At 44.8% G+C, this 16,706-nt stretch overlaps 2 protein-coding genes across 10 annotated transcripts in view; one reads left to right on the forward strand and one right to left on the reverse strand.

Moving 5' to 3' along the window:
• The window catches only part of LOC125006720 (nuclear receptor coactivator 3-like), a 28,029-nt gene extending 18,731 nt beyond the window's left edge, over positions 1–9,298 (forward strand). For 4 of the 9 annotated variants that reach the window (XM_047583022.1, XM_047583019.1, XM_047583020.1 and 1 more), the window contains 15 exons: positions 323–466; positions 964–1,111; positions 1,249–1,841; positions 1,977–2,953; positions 3,060–3,183; positions 3,367–3,606; positions 3,746–3,958; positions 4,138–4,255; positions 4,388–4,559; positions 4,824–5,186; positions 5,309–5,527; positions 5,618–5,885; positions 6,515–6,710; positions 6,845–7,037; positions 7,549–9,298. In XM_047583022.1, the coding sequence (XP_047438978.1) occupies positions 323–466; positions 964–1,111; positions 1,249–1,841; positions 1,977–2,953; positions 3,060–3,183; positions 3,367–3,606; positions 3,746–3,958; positions 4,138–4,255; positions 4,388–4,559; positions 4,824–5,186; positions 5,309–5,527; positions 5,618–5,885; positions 6,515–6,710; positions 6,845–7,037; positions 7,549–7,560 (3,980 nt within the window). In that variant the 3' untranslated portion in view covers positions 7,561–9,298. The remainder of the gene's footprint in view (positions 1–322; positions 467–963; positions 1,112–1,248; positions 1,842–1,976; positions 2,954–3,059; positions 3,184–3,366; positions 3,607–3,745; positions 3,959–4,137; positions 4,256–4,387; positions 4,560–4,823; positions 5,187–5,308; positions 5,528–5,617; positions 5,886–6,514; positions 6,711–6,844; positions 7,038–7,548) is intronic. The other 5 variants (XM_047583023.1, XM_047583024.1, XM_047583025.1 and 2 more) reach the window with 5 other exon arrangements.
• A 3,202-nt stretch (positions 9,299–12,500) lies between these two features.
• id1 (inhibitor of DNA binding 1, HLH protein) lies at positions 12,501–13,802 on the reverse strand. Its single transcript, XM_047583942.1, has 2 exons — positions 13,314–13,802; positions 12,501–13,094 (listed from the first exon to the last, which is right to left on the reverse strand). The coding sequence occupies exons 1-2, from the start codon at positions 13,674–13,676 to the stop codon at positions 13,059–13,061; spliced, it is 399 nt and encodes a 132-aa protein (XP_047439898.1). The 5' UTR covers positions 13,677–13,802; the 3' UTR covers positions 12,501–13,058.
• Positions 13,803–16,706: the final 2,904 nt, after the last annotated feature.

A 16,706-nucleotide genomic window follows, 5' to 3' on the forward strand; every position in this document is an offset into this window, starting at 1 on the left:
ATATGATAATTAAGCAAGTCTACAAGTCTATTAAGCCTACAAAGCAGGGAAAGGCTTTCAACTGCCCAAACCTTTACGTATAAATGTCATTAAGAGGAACTGTAGAAGTCAAGATGAGCTCTGGAAGACCAAGTAGATAAAACTGCTTGTCTGTCTGAAATGGAGCTTCAGAAAGGTTAAATTGACTGCGGACTATTAACTAACAGGGTCCACATAGACTCTACACTGAACAGTCATTAATCATCTGAAGCCCTTCTGTCTCCCTTTATCACCACTACCCATCATCATTTGTTTCGTACTAATTGTGCATCTTCTGTTGTAGGTAAACTGATTGAAATTGAACAGCAGAGCACTCTTCACACCACTATGCGTCCAGGCTGGGAGGACCTGGTGAGACGCTGCATGCAGATGTTCCTCAATCGAAGCGAAGGACAGCCGTGGTCCTACAAACGCCACTATCAAGATGGTATGTAGTTCTGTACCTTCAACTAACAGAGAATGATCTTCGTGCTAACCTATAATATTAACGGTCCTATTTGGGAGCAGCACTAAACCACAGCAGATTCTGCCGACCTCTGATCAGTGCACTGCTCAGTGTATTGTCCTGTTAGCGTGTAGTAATCATCTAACTGATGGTAGCCTCAGCCCTGACCTTTGGAAAGCTGTCAATGTGTTTCAGAGTTGTTTAGCAATAGAATCTTTCCACTGTTGACTACTGGTACTTTAATCGTGGAGCAGCTCCAGAAGCTCATGATTGTGAGAGCTGGTGACCTGTGTCCCAAACCATAAACAGCAATGCAGTCATGCTAGCAGTTCACTTTGCAGAAAGGGGAAATGTTAAATACTAAAGAAGAAGCAATACTACCAAGCTCACATGATGTGTCATCAGTATTGCTACTATGCACGCTTTGTTCATAGTCAGCTATTTGGGGCAGTCTTTAATTTTCTTTAATTCTCCTCCAGCTTTCCATAATGGCCATGCGGAGACACCCTTCTACCGCTTCTCACTCTCTGATGGCACCCCAGTCACAGCCCAAACGAGGAGTGACCTCTGCAGGAATCCCAACTCAAATGAACCACACTCTTTCCTGTCTACACACTTGCTTCAAAGGTACAGATGCTTGAAAAGTTCTGAACTACTTAAGAATATGATTTCCCCCGACAGTTATCATACTGCATTTTAGAGCTTAGGTAACATTTGTTCTCTTTTAAATGGATTTTACTGATTTTATTTATTTTTACTTGTAGGGATCACAATGGTTATCGTGGGAACCAGGCTGGGACCATGAGGCCTCAAAACATGGGCATGAACAACCCCAACCAACAGATGAACATGGGGCCAGGAGGTGGCATGGGCATGAACAGGGGCTACGGCATGGCTGAACAGGGAAACATGCCACAGAGAGGAGTGCCTCCGTACTCTGGGGGAGGTCGTATGAATCAAATGAATCCCATGCATCAGATGAACCCTGTGCATCAGATGAATCAAATGAATTCCATGCATCAGATGGGCAACATGGGTCAAATGAATCAGATGAATCAAATGAATTCCATGCATCCAATGAACTCCCCCATGAACTCGCTGAATCAAATGGGCTCCATGAACCAAATGAATCAGATGGGTCACCACGGAATGCATCAGCAGCCGCCGCAGCACCATCAGCAGCAGATGGGCCAGTTCCATGGAGCTGGAGGTGGACTTGGAGGTGGAGGGTATGGGATGGGAATGACCAGTCCTACCCAGGCCAGTCCAGGGATTAATGGTCCTCCACATAATGTCATGAGTTCACCCAGAGTTCGAGGAAGCCCCAAGACGGGTTCCAGCCCCTTCTCTCCTGGAGGTACAAACCAAACATCCTTCATACAAACCGCAACATTTAATAAGCAGTTTAGTTTGATAACCACTACTACAATACATACTCAACACTACAGTAAATTATAAGCCTGTCTTTTCTGACTGGTTGTCTCCTTTACAGGTATGAACTCTCCGATGAGCTCCACTCATTCTGGTAACTCAGGAGGTGGAGGTACCACCTTCTCCAGCAGCTCATTGAATGCTCTCCAAGCCATCAGTGAGGGAGTGGGCAATCCAATGCCCTCCCCACTCACCTCTCCTGCTCCTCATAAACCTGATTCCTCCCCGAGCATCAACTCCACCAATCAGACGGCAGGTGGGCCCTGTAAACCAGGCCTACCAGCCTACTCTGACTCTAAGAGCCCAGGCAGGTCACTAGGGGCTGGTGGAGAGCCGCAGTCTCAGCAGCACCCACACACCCCCACCAGCGAGAGCCCTCCTGACAAGCCAGACAGCCAAGCCAGTGGAGAGGCAGTTCTAGGTGGGGGAGAGCCCAACCGTCGCGTCCCAGACAAGTCCCACAAGAAGCTACTGCAGCTACTCACCTCCCCTACAGATGAGCTGGTGCCACCTAATCACACGGCAAACTCCGGGCCCAGCTCCACCCCTGAAGCTAAAGATGGAACTGCTGGAGTCACCAGTCCTTCCTCCTCAACAGGAGTGTCCTCCTCCACAAGTGGGAATCATGGCGTTGGGTCATCCTGTGGTGGCACAGGGCATTTGACAAGTCAGTCACTGCAGGAGAAGCACAAGATCCTCCACAAGCTCCTACAGAACGGCAACACACCTGATGAAGTGGCTCGCATAACGGCTGAGGCCACCGGGAAGAGCAGCTTGGATTCAGGAGCGCCAGAACCGGGGACCGCTGCCACTGGAGGCGCAAGGGGATCAGAATCTAAGCAGGAGCAGCACAGCCCTAAGAAGGAGAAACCTCACGCCCTTCTTCACTACCTCCTCAATAAAGATGATTCTAAAGAGGGTGGAGATATTAAGCCAAAGCTAGAGGATATGGATGGGAGAGGAGCCCAGGGGGCAGGGGTCACCAGCTCTGAGCCCCTCGGCATGGACAGCAAGGTGAAGCTGGAGCCCTCTGATGAGGTAGGTCTTTTTCTCCAAAGCTCTCCTGTGTGCATATTTGTGGATGGAGTTTTAAAATATCCAGGAAGACATTGTTTTTGATCATTCTTGTTTTTTGATATGTCAGACGGAGACCCTGGAGACCATTCTTGGCGTCCCCAGGAACAGCTCTAGTTTCTTCCCTGAACCAGACTCCAGAGCTGGAAAAGAAGTTGGAAACAAACAGGGGAATATTCCTGACAGTTTACATGGTATGTCAGTGTATTGTATAAATGCTAAACATGCTTGGTAAAGAATCTTGCTGACTTGTATGATGTGTTAAGACACTAGTTGCAGTATGTGGTGTCTCAAATGTGCTTCCACAAAGTATCACAGTGGGATCCTCTCCAGTCAGTCTGTCGAGGTTTATTAACCCTACAGTGGTGTTGTTTCAGATGGAGAGAGAGTTCCCATGCTTCCAGTTCAGCGTGGTGCCTATCACAGAGCCTTGTCCATGGATTCCAAGCCCATGTGTGGAGATGGACCGGTAGGAGGTGGACTGGCTACAAGAAGGAATGCTCCCTGTCCCACACTGGTCAAACAAGAGAACATAGATGTTCCTATTCGATCTGGAGCTATGCCCAATGGCTTTCCTGGAGGCATGGGTGTGTGTCCACCACGGGGCAATCCAACAAGTAACCTAAATACTTACACACTTACACCAAGCCTTCTGTTTAAGTCATGATGTGCACAGAATAATTACTTCAATTAACTCACCATCTCTGTGTTGCTAAACATATTTATGCTCAATGTTCATTTTTTTCTGTTTTTCAGGAGCTATGGGTAGAGGTATGGGTATTCATCAGCGCCCACCAATGGCAGGGCCAGGGGACTGGGGAATGCCGAGGTCCAGTGGCAGCCCTGTGGCTGGACCAGGACACCCAGGCATGGGTCGCTCCGGTCCGATGGGAGGACCCATGATCAGCCGATCTAACAGTGCACCTGGAAACACCAGATCCATGTTGCAGCAACAACTTATGGATATGGGTATGTGTCTGTTGTGGATTGTAAATGTGTAACTCAGCCATGTTTTATGATTGAGCATAACTTGTATACTTCAATAAAGTGGTGTAAATATCTCAATTAAAATTATCTTTGAATGATGGACTGACAGACTACTTGACTAATTGTTTTTGATTGTACATTACCACCCGTCACCCATGTAGGTACCAGTGAAGCTAATATGAGGATGAGCCCATTTGGTGGACACGGACCACCACCTCAGTCGCCCTCCTGGCCAGACTCTGCCATGGGAATGGACAGACCACCGGGTAACACAAACAGGTAAACCTTTTCCCAACCTTATCCCTTTTGATTCCTTGCGCTTGTTAGACGTCGAGCTAAGTTCTGATGCTGTGACTGCAATCTTCTTTTCTTGGCGTCACTTTACACCTTTTGTTTCCTTTGTTGGTTTAGGGACCAGTTTGCACACCCTCTGGATGAGCTGCTGGGGCCTCTGGCCAATAGCGAGGGCCCGAGTGATGAACGGGCTCTTCTGGACCAGCTTGACTCTCTGCTCAACACTGCTGATGTCATCGCTCTGCAGGAAATAGACCGAGCCCTAGGCATCCCTGAAATAGTCGGCCAGGTATGGGGCATAATTTAGAATATATTTTGTTTTACATACCTCCATCACCATTGTTGGGATCACTACACTTTTAGCTTAGCATTAAACATTCTATTGCTCACAAGTTTTGTAACTCCTTCGTCCACAGTCGGTGTGTCTGCTTTGATACTCTTGCAGTATGTGTACACTGTCAGTAACTGAATAAAATACCTGCAGCCAGTTTTGTTGCACTCAGTTTGCAAAACTTACTTCTTCCACTAACATGACATTGTCTTCTTATACCAGTCCCATGGACCTGAAGGGCACCAGCAGGGCAAGGATCAAGGCCAAGGCCCACCATCAGAGCCTTTCCCAGGGATGGACACCTCCATCGCAGCAGAGCAGAAATCCATGTATGGCCAAGGCTACCCTGGGCCCCCGGGGCCTCCTTCCATGGGAATGCAACCTGGTTATGGCGGCAATGCGATGCAAGGCCAGGCTCCTGGAGGCTTCAGCCCCATGATGAATCAGATGGGCCAGACAGGGGGCTTCCCTATGGCAGGCATCGGGGGTATGGGCAACCCTCGCGCAAACATGACAAGACCTCGCATGATGACTGCCACTAAGCCTCTTCGACTGCAACTACAGCAGAGACTACAAGGACAGCAGGTGATCACACACACACACATTTGTTGTAGTTTTGATAGATATAAAATAGATCACCCGTATTCTCAGACATATCATCACACTCTGCAGACAATGAACTGTCTTTATTTGGTCTTTCCTGGCAGTTTATGAACCAAACACGGCAAGGCATAAAGATGGAAAATAACCCTGGAGGGAACCCGGCCATGCGTCCAGGTATGCAGTCAGGCATGCAGCCAGGCATGCAACCTGGCATGCAACCTGGCATGCAACCAGGTATGCAGCCCGGCATGCAGCCTGGCATGCAGCCCGGCATGCAGCCAGGCATGCAGCCCGGCATGCAGTCTGCAGGAATGAGTGGTCAGGTATGTTGTCGACCCTTTACATATGAAGTTGTCTCCATTCCTTTTTAATGGCCACTTTTAATAAAGGTGTTGTAATGTCTTATTTGGCAGCCTGGTTTTTTGAATGCCCAGATGATGGCTCAGCGCAACAGGGAGATGATGACGACCATGCAGCTGCGAAGGCAGCGGATGATGATGCTTATGCAACAGCAACAACAACAGCAGCAGCAGCAGCAACAGCAGCAGCAGGGTCAGGGGCCAGCAGGAGCCTTTAGCCCTCCTCCGAATGTCACAGCTCCAGGTGGCATGGACAGCCCGATGGGAGGGCCCCCCATGAATCAACCAGGGCAACAGGGTTTCAACTATGGAGGTAACTATGGTGAGTTAACTAAGACAGATTTAACAGTGCATTATGATCTGATATGGGGGATCTGATCATGTAAAAAAAGTTTTGCATGAGAGCCTTTTAAAATATTATGCCCCTGTAGCTGTTACCTAACTAAACATAAATAAATCCAGTTAAGAATTTACAAAGGAAAGTGTTTATTTGACTATGAGAGTATGATTCAGTGTTAATTATCGTGGTCATGTTGATGTATGAGGAGCCGTGTGTGGTTAAATTACGCATTTCCTTAATCACTGATGTTGTGATGAGTTTTGTGCGGCCCTAACTAATGTCTGGATGGAGATCAATAACTATTAACGTGTTTACGTAAGTCATGACGCACACTCATAAAACATCGCTGTTCTCGTTTCCGGATCCATTAGAGACAGCAGCTGTTAAAATATTGAACTGCACCCCAAATGAGGTCAGTGTGTTTTTGCATACAGAGCACGAAACTGAGATCGGATGTGGAGACCGGTGTTTAACGACAGGCCTGAACACACTTTCCTGAAGCTGGTCACTTGTGATCGGATCTCCCACATCAGATCTTAATGCGAGTTCTGAACACGGCGTATCGTTTCCACTTGGATGTCTCTTACCTGTGACTCATTTTAATGTATTAGCAGGAATGAGCCAGCAGGGGGACCCATCATTCATGCCTCCAGGAAGCAGCCCACCAGCAAATATGATGCAAGGACGAATGGGAGGTCCTCCACAGACCACCATGATGCCAGGGATGCAGGGGAATCCACAGGCTGGACACATGTACCCACCTGGAGACATGAAAGGCTGGCCACAGGGTGGCATGCCGCGAAACACGTATGCAACGATTCCTTATGAGTTCAACAACCATTGTAGCGCCACATTTAGAAAGACTCATCTCTTTGTGATCATTCTGAAAGGAATGTTGTTGTAAGTTACTCATGCGGCTTTCTGGTTTTCTGGTTTTCCAGCTCATACCCCCAACAGCAGTTCCCTCAGCAGGGCAGCCAGGGCCAGTTCGGACCCATGATGATGAACAACTCCATGGGTGGACCAGTCGGTGGGTCTGGCGCCGGGCAGATGGCTCAAATGCCAGGACAAGTGCAGGGCCAAATGAGCATGAACCCTATGGGAATGGGCAGAATACCAATGGGACCTGATCAGGTAGACTCACAGGAACATGGTGGCCTTACGTGAGGTTCAGCTGATGTAGAGGAAATAAGTTACTCATGAACAAAGACACGTGGTCGATCACTCCATTTAAAAAAAAAAAAAATCTTGTATTTTTGCCCCAACATTGGTATTAACGCCTGAAATTCACACTAAGAAAACTCGATACTTGCGTGAGAAGCCTTTGTTTGTTAAAAGGCTCTAGACAGATTTTTAAAGGTCTTTAAATCTTCAAGATTCAGTGGGAGCTCCTTTCCTAGAGGATTTAAGTCAAGATTTAAGTTAAGATTTAAGGCAATTCATGGCCGTTTCAGCAACTTGCAATGCTGGCGTCTTTACATGTAACGTTACCATTTCTTTATGTGTGAATTTCTGGAGTCAGCTTATTTCCCCGTACTGTATGCTGACCTGTATGAATCTTAGCTATTTAAAAACTATCCAGATCCAGCTTCAGTTACAACCTTTGGCAGAGTTTTCCTATCTAACGGTTTTTCTGTCTCTGCAGAAGTATTGCTGAGCACCTGTGGCTGACTGCAGACTCTGGACCCTTTCAGTAATGGCAGAGCCGACCGGACCAGAAAAGGAGCTGGACACACACACACAGGGACACACACACTGACTGTTCGAGTCCCCCCCTCCACCCCCAGTATAAAATGTGACGCAGAAATGTGACTCGGCGCAGTACACTGTTTGCCCTGGAGAAAGCGGGGCTACATGGACAACATGTGTGAGGTTTCATCCTGAGCTGAAGCCTTGCACGCGTGCACAAACTAAAAACTGTGTGCGCTCGTTTGTGTGCGACCGACACGAAACTCTGAGGCAGTATTCAGCGACACGGCCAGGCTACACAACTGGACTACGGTACGACTGGCTGTGGCTGCACTTTACCTGGAAGCTTCTGCGCGGAACAAAGATTGATGCAATATTTCTTCATGATTACAGCCTTACTAGAGATTTGATGCCTTCGCAACAATGGGTTTTTCTTTTTTGTCTTTTCTTATCCTTAGGATGTCCCTTCGTTCTTAAGTCATGGGAAGCTATAAGCACACAGTTTACGATGTTATGCAGATTGGAGCAATAACTCTCGCCTCTATGCTTTAGACTGTAACTGAGCATCATAATAATCCCTGTCATAAGCAAACAAACGGTACTGCAGTATTAGATGTCTCAAATGTCCTCTGTGAATATGAATTGTAAATATTCTACAAAATATATCAAACATGCTTTTTAAAGGGCCAGTCTTGCACAGAGTATGAGACCTGGTTGTATTTTTGTGTCCCATAGGTCAATACTGATTTGGTTGATTTTCTTTCTTCTTCTTCTTTTTTTTTTTTTTTTTTTTTTTTTTTTTAAATGCTTTTGCAAATGTTGCAGTTCGGTTTTCTGTTCCTTCGTTCGTCATCTTCTGAATGCATTTTAATTTTTCCCATAACATTATGCGTTTCATGTTTTAGCAAGGCACTTTTTACTTGTGACGAGTATCGCGACGCGACGAAGGGTTCGAGCTTCGCCGCCGTCGGAGCTTTTATTGGAAGGTAGGGGAGGTGAATTCTGACGCAACAGGACGCAAAGACGCCGACCACGTAGAATGACGGGGTTGACGGGAGGTGGGGACGCGGATCCCTCGGCTCGACGACAAGCCTGGTCCCTGCGGTGTCGGCCCAGCAGCTCCGTCTGTCAAGTCTGTTTTTATTCACAACACGTTCTTTTGACTGTTATCAACTTGCTGAATCTACCTTTTCAACATGCGCAATCCAAAGATATTTTTCCACACCTGTGTATAGTTTCTGAGGCTTCTGGTGTACATTTGTATGACATGTGTTATATTATTCTGATGGTAAATGGGTACATATCATGGATGGTTCTGGACATGGAATAGGTTGTTCCACAGCGCGGAGAGGACTGGAAAAAACACTCAGCCACCGAGCAGAACGTTTTTACATTCAGACAAAAAAAAGCATGTTTTGCTGTGACAGAGAAATACCAATGGAATGAAATCCACTCTAAGACATATCAATATTTCATCTATTTTTTCAGGAAACGACTTCATTTTATGTCCAGACTTTGTTACTTCAGGAAAAAGGAACTTTTTGTCAAGTTTGGATGAAGTGCAAAAAAAAAAAAGGCAAGAGATGATTTGGTTTGTTTTGTTTTTTTCTTTGTTTTGGAGCTGAGATAAGCTGTCATTTTACAGGATGTATATTACAGAATTTTTCTGTTGATATTGATGTAAATACAAATTTCTATTTAAACAATCCTGACTCTGGTTCTGCCATTTTCTTCCGAAAACCACTGTGCAATTTACTCTGTTTCCAAGGTGGGCACATGGAGAAATGAGACTTTCCCATTTTCAGTGTAATATTCTGACTAAAAAGAAAAAGTTTTTGCTTTTTCATCATTACAGTCTAATTTGTGTTGTGAAGCACACAACTTACAGAAATTACAAACCCACACAGAGAGATGCACTAAAGTCAAACGATGGTGCAACGGCATTCGACCAAATAAGCAAACTTTCTGACAGAGATAGGGAGCCTGATAATTATGTGCCGTCTATTGCATTAATACTGATCATCATGGTGGAGTGTGTTAACCAATACAGGAAAGTAACTGGCTACATTTACTTAAGTCTTCACATTTTATTCTGCCGAATACTTCCTCACCACACCTCGCTTTCCAGAGGGAAATATTCTGCTCTTAAAAATTAACTTCATACACAATGGATGATACAAAAAGCTTTTAAAATACTAAACACTTTGGTAAAAGTTTCCAAACATCTGCTTGAGAAGAGCGGTGTGTAGTTAGGGTCACATTTTAGATGCAACAAGTAGAGATTTTGATGAGATTTTGTTTCCATAAATGTTCATATGATCCAGTAACTCCTAAAACATACGGGGGTCTGCAACACCTAGGGAGTCCGCGATGTATATATGTTTATATATATCTCAATTTTCACCCACAAATTTTAATTTCTTCAAACACGTGAATCCAACATATGCTAATGTATATGTAAATGTAATGTATGAACATGTGTGTTTCTCATCAGGGTCAGACATCTCACTAAACATATCTCAGGTGTGTTTAAAGTAGAAACTTGAGTTTCTTTATCTGTCAGTTACACACACACGCACACACACACAGCGGTTGCACGGGCACCCTGCTGTTTGAAATACAAAAACAATTATTTGAACCTGTGTATTATTTGAATAGCTTAATATTGAATGCAAAGTGATGATTATAATGTATATTTATAAACAGCACTAGGCCAAATTTAATGTAGAACACATATAGTAGGTAGGTAGGGGGTCCCTATTTAATCTTTTCATCAGTTTGCCTGAAAAACGTTAAAGACCCTCGTCCTAAAAAACAACGATAAAAAGAAACTCTCACAAGTGAAACTACATTTTTTTTCCCTCCCTTTATTCATTTATCCGCCACGTCGGTTTATAAAACTGTACATAAAGTGGTTGAAACTCCCACCTGAAGCCTCCACAACACCAATCTAATAACACAAACCGAGGGACCAAACCACATCTCCAATACTTCAACTTCACCTTTCTTCTTCCATGTATGTACTTTTTTTCATGAAGGACTGTATTTATACATTGATACTTTAACTTTATTTGACAAAGTAAAGTGCACAGTTCTGGAGGACGGGCCTCACCGGAGGGTCACCAGATGACAAACAAAATGGAAACGTGACGCACAAGCCCAAAGGGAAGCAGTAACTAATCATTGTCCCTGTGTTTCCATATGAGTGTGGACAGTTCTCAACTATTTATTGAGTACAGTGCTCGAGTAAATATTAGACAGAAAATGGTGAGATTTAATATTTATTTTTATGATAGTGTGTTTCTGTTGTGTTTTATTATCTATATGAGATCCACCAGTAGCGAGGCAGTAAAAACATAAACGTGAGAAACAAGTACTTCAGGCCCCTTAAGCCGCAGGTTCTTCATGACACCAGAGGGAGTCGCTGTTGTCTTCTCACGGCTCATTCTTCGCCACACAAGTTCCTTTTCAGGGTTGCAATCCCTTTCGTGCTCGCAGGAGGACGCCAACCTCCACAGAGAGAGAGTTGAAGAAGGGGACATGAGGTTTGATTCACGTTTACAGACGCAGGGATTAAAATAATAACAACAATTATGACTAAAGTAAATATAAAATTTAGGAGGCAGCTTTAATTTTGCTTAAATGTGATGAGATGTTAAGTGCACATTTACTGTGAACAGTAGAACAACAGCCTCCACAGCTCGGTCACGCTCCATAAAAAGTATGTGTCTTATAGATCATTACAGTTTATTAACTATGAGATGTTAAACGGAAAGTTTGAACGTTAAAGGAATTAGTTCATTTACTGTGCTCAGTGCTCGCAGACGCTTCTCCAGTTGCTCGAGTAATGTAGGTTTCCTTTTAAGAAGAAGTGTATATATTAATAGCAAACTTCAGGCATATGACTGTACTGTGGGAATCTCTACCCGAGAGCAACTCTCTCTCTCTTTCTCTCTCCGTGTTGGCGTGGTTCCCGGCCCATCTGCGGCCTGGCCCACGGATTACTGTTTGTTAATGTTTCAATCAGCTGTGTGTTGAGGAATGTGGAGCTATTTAACCTGAACTTCCCCAGGTGTGCCGAGGCGCCGCTCAGTCTGGGCCCCGCCGCCCTCCCCTGCCCTTGGCACAAAGCTATCACACAAACACAATCATCACACACTGGCCACGCCGGGGCTGCAGCTGTGCGCATCGCACCGCAGGGAAATGGGAAAAACATTGCACCAGGGAGACAGAATAAATCTTATAACGAATCGCCTCGCCAAAGCCATTTTAACCCCTGCAGTGCCGGGAGAGACTTTTAAAAAACTGCTGATTTACACGATGACATATCGAAACACCAGGTTTAAATGGACGTTTTATGAAGTGAAACAAGCCTTTTGTGTTTATTGTTTTTTTTTTTTCATTCCATATAAACCATAAATCACTCCGTTGTCATTGGATTTGTTAAACACATGTGGAGTATGGAATTAATTGAATACATTTGTGATGACTGCGAATTGTGTTTGTAGATATCTATAGACGCTTTAAGTGAGACTTCCTCTTGTAACGTGATACCTTAATGAGGCAAATTACCAATTTAACTGGCTTTGAGCCATTATGTTTACCACCAGCTATGCTTTAATGTAACCTGAATGACTTAACAGCTCCTTGTGGGTGTAGCACTTTTAAGTGGCAGCCAGTTTAAAACTGAGCACACAAGATGACATGTCCCGATGAATATGAGTAAATCTGTTTATAATCTAAAGGACAATACGGCTGTAACAGCCACGGGGGTGTTATTTTTCACAACTAAAATTCTTGGAAAGAAAATTAACGCTGAACAACCCCCGGGACAAGATGTGCTACACCTCTCACTACCTTCCTCTTCCACACACACACACACAGAGAGAGAGAGTGACAAAGAAGAAATCTTGTTCAAAAATAATTGTCTTGTTTTAATAAAAACACCAATAAAGTACATTGTAAGAAAACAATATCTTCACATACTGTGGCATTGTAATATACAATACAGTTTGTCGCTCAGGAATCTGAGAAAAATAGCTTTTTTTAAAAATTGTACAAAATGTTTAATTCTCTATATGGTTAAGATACAAAGAGTGTAACAGAATCATAAGCTTTCTTGAGATACTCTACACGCAACGAGCGATGCTGGTTGCACTGAACATGTCTTGGTCCCCCCGGCTAACCCAGTCTATATCTGGACACCGCCGGTCTTCTTTCTCCTTCTTCTTCTTCTCCTCATCTCAGGACCCTCTGATGAATCGAGAGCCGTGAGTGACGCAGACACTCGCTGCCGGAGGATGTCCACACGGCGGTATATTTTTTTTTCTAGCATTTGGGAGTTTGAAACGTCCCTACACAGTTCAAGGTTTCAATTGCTGATGTGGTCGAGAAGTCACATCAAGTAGCCTTGTTCGTTCTTCGCGGTGCTCGCTGTCGGGTGATGGGGCGATGCTCCACGAGCTCCTAACGGCACATAATCCTGTCATCTGAGCATCCATTCTGAGGGGAGACAGAGAAAGAAATGACGGTTGATTAGTACATGTGAGATGCATGGACACAACACATCTAACTTGTGCGCAGAATGAGCTTTTACGCACGGACTTGGCAACTTTACGCACGCCTAACGACATAAACAAAGTATCACAGTGGAACGCGCAGCTGTGTGGGACACCGGGCTGCTCTCGGAATTTATTCTGCGGCATGTGACAAGATGTTTACCTCGACTGCGATGCTGGTGATCTCTGCGTTCAGAGTGGTCAGCGGTGTGCGGGGGACGCCGCCGACGGAGTGCTGGCGGCTCTTCTCCGGCTCGTCCAGCTCGACCTGCAGGTCCGAGATGTAGTCGATGACATGCTGCAGGATCTCCACCTTGCTCGCCTTCTTGTTGGTGGGCAGGGTGGGCACGAGCTCCTTCAGCTTGCTGTAGCAGCTGTTCATGTCCTGGAGGAAGACGTTCATCTGCTCGTCCAGCAGCGGGTGCTTGCATTTGGAGATGGCCAGGCTCTGATCGGACAGGCAGCGCACCATGTCCTCGCCGCCGACCTTGCTCTTCAGGGCGCAGGTAGATCCGACAACCTTCATCTTGATTAGTGTATGGTGTGTAGCTTCCAAAGAAGGAAAAACAAAGGCAGTTGCAGCAAAGAGGCTCGTCCTCCTCTCAGAGATGATAGCAATATAATGTTGACAGTTCGCAACATCCACATGGGCAAACCTCCTCGGCTTTATAGTGCTGCAGAAGTCGAGGGCGTGTCCGAATCGTCCTGTTTGAAGGCGGGGGACCAATGCGAGAGCCGCATTTGTATTGAGGAGGCAGACCAAAACCCCGCGCTCAGCCAATGACAGCGCTCGGCTGGTTATCGGGATTTACAATCTGTTTGAGGGATGGCGTTACAAATGGAAACAAATGTGTGTCTTTTATGGGTAATATGTGGGAATCCAGCTGTCCATGGCTTGGGGACTCTGCAGGTGTAGATTGCCTGGGGACACTCAAGGGGTGGTGAATGCTTGGGTATGTGCTGTGAGAATGTGTGTGGGATGGGACGGGATGAATAGGGTGAATGGCTAATGATAATTAGGATACCACAGTGCCCTAGATTTGCCTTTCACCATTGTCGATGGCGCTGCAGATGTGGATGACAATGGTACAGTAAAGTTAGAGAATTAAATACACGAGAGGAGCCAGAGGATTCTGGGGGAAAAAAAGATTCGATTAATTCACTCAACTTTTAATAGGTTCAAGATAAAGTTTGTTTTGAACAAACTTTTATGTGAGCTGGGTGAATCTGATCATTCACTCGAGAGCACGGTCTGACGGCAGATTGCTGACTGATTGGGGAAAACTGCGCAGTCATTCATGCTCGATACAATCTGTACTCGCCGCGGCTCAAAGCTTTCTTTATGCTCACAAACTTGATTTCTCCCGAAGCACAGGGTGTCTTTTTTTCTGGCTCTTAATGCTGAAGGAAGCCCAGTGTGAGCAGCGGCGGCGGCGGCGGCAGCAGCAGCAGCAGCAGCAGCTTTCACGGATTCCTTCACATGTTTCTGCAGTGTGTGCTCACATCGCATCGCTCCGCTCTGAATCTTCCCCCCAGATTGTCCAAACAAGCCCGAGCAGACTGGCAGGCGCCAGCGCGGTGACGTCACCCATTCATCCGAGCCCTGACGCCTGTCAGCCTGGCGCCGCTCGGGCGGTCTCCATGGAGACGTCAAACAAGAGGGCTCGCACTCCTCACTCCTCCATTCACCTGCGTGGCGCGCGGAGCCCTGAGAACAAACCGGCTCCGGAGCTTTGTCGTCCATTTATCACCTTAAAGCAGCGGGATGAGATTACCGCCCAGCGCACCTGCAGAGCAAAGCGCAGTCGGCCGGTTAACAGCGCGGCTACAAAGGAGGAAGGCTCGTCATTATGTTGTTAGCGCATTTTAACACAGAAGAAAAAAAAACAGTCGCATTCCTCCAAACAACCACTTTCACTGACTATAAAACTTTCGTGCATTTGGATTTATTTGCAGAAACATTGTTAATGGTCACATGCATTCTTCCAAACTTTTTCTTTCTTTTTTTTTATTTTAAGTCTAATTAAGGTTTAACAGTTGGTTCGAGATTTTTTTATTTTCTTTTTTTTACACTTATTGAAGTTCTGTGTTTTTGTTTTTGTTTATGTTCTTGTGTTTTGTGTGCGTTTTGAGCAAAAGTTACTCGAGTCAAATTCCTTGTACGTGCAAATATCCTGCACCAATACAGTTGATTCTGATTCTGCCTCATGCATCACAATTATTCAGGTTATTCCCCCCTAAAAGATGCTTTTTCATGCAGTTAAGTGTATTTTTTTTATACTTTTTCAAAACTTTTTCAGACTTTAGTTCCACTTTTGTTTTCTTTCTAAAACTGCAGCAGTATCAAAAAAATAAATATAATAATAACTAATTAATTAATCAAAAAATCTTCTCATTAAGCAACACAAATGGCCCATGCCTTATGTATCCTTTTGCCATACAGTATTATATTATATTATGGGGATTTTATTACTGATAAACTCATAAACAATGCAGTGTCCCTGTATGTCTAGATCAGAGTACTTATTCAACTTTTAAAAAAAGTTGTAAAATGAATTAAATAATAGTAAAGTTGCAAAAACATCTTCATTAAATTTTATATTTACTCTATGACATAAACTCTTTATATATCGTGCTTATAAATGCTCATAATGAGCAGGTTTGAGTCATGTAATGGTTAATAAATGCAAACGTTTTATGTTTTTGTGCAAATCTGGAATTGTAGTTGGTTTCTGCATCAACTTTTGCATGAAACTTTTAAAAGTTTTTATAAACTCTTTTTCACTTGTCCTTGGACTTTAATATAAAAGCTATATAAAGACTCTGTATTGGCGCAGATGTTGTACCGTACCAAAGATAACGTCAGTAATGCTGTAACAAAGTTAACTACCACCGGCTGTTTCTTCTAGCTGTTGCAGCAGTAGCCTGTAAAAACTTTTTTTAAAACTTTCTTTTTTCCTTTCTTTTCCTTTTTTTTTTTTTTTTTTCGCCCTCTGTCCTAGGTCGCAGCTGACAGGGCGGAGGGAAGGCCGGGTGGGCAGAACAATGGGAGTGCGGTGCAGGGATTGTGGGAGAGAATCTAGGCTGGAGCCACAGTGTCTGGAGCGCCCCTCCACTCCCCTCATCCAGCTTTTGTTCAGCTGCAAAAGCTATCAGCACTTCCTACTGACACCAACAATAACTCCACACAGCTGGGCCCTTTTTAGCCTGTTTACAGCACATCAAGGCAAGGGGAGAGAGAAGACAGAGGGAAGAGGCAGAGGAGGGGAATGAAAAGTGAAACATATTAGCTCCTGATTTAAACTGACAGAATGGCAGTGCCCTCTCTTCTCAGCTCCCTTTCAATCCTTCATCGCTGACACAGAATTCATTTCCCTGTGGACTTCTTTTTATGTGTGAGCTGATTATCACTTCTCGTTTTATTTCTGCAACAGGCTACTACTGTTTTTGTCAGTGCTGTTGCAATATACATGCGTCACTCAAACAGCAGAAGAGCAACAGTTGCATTTTTTTTTAGGACATTGTGTATCTTGGCTATATTTGCGCTCGGACGCAC

Source organism: Mugil cephalus, chromosome 4 (assembly GCF_022458985.1).
Source record: "Mugil cephalus isolate CIBA_MC_2020 chromosome 4, CIBA_Mcephalus_1.1, whole genome shotgun sequence".
NCBI classification, from domain to species: Eukaryota; Metazoa; Chordata; class Actinopteri; order Mugiliformes; family Mugilidae; genus Mugil; species Mugil cephalus.

Excerpts from the sequence above, each read along its gene's own strand:
- id1 (XM_047583942.1), bottom strand. The coding sequence starts at position 13,676 with ATGAAGGTTGTCGGATCTACCTGCGCCCTGAAGAGCAAGGTCGGCGGC. Across the intron at positions 13,095-13,313 it reads TCACCAGCATCGCAGTCGAG|AATGGATGCTCAGATGACAG; the intron begins GTAAACATCTTG and ends GTCTCCCCTCAG.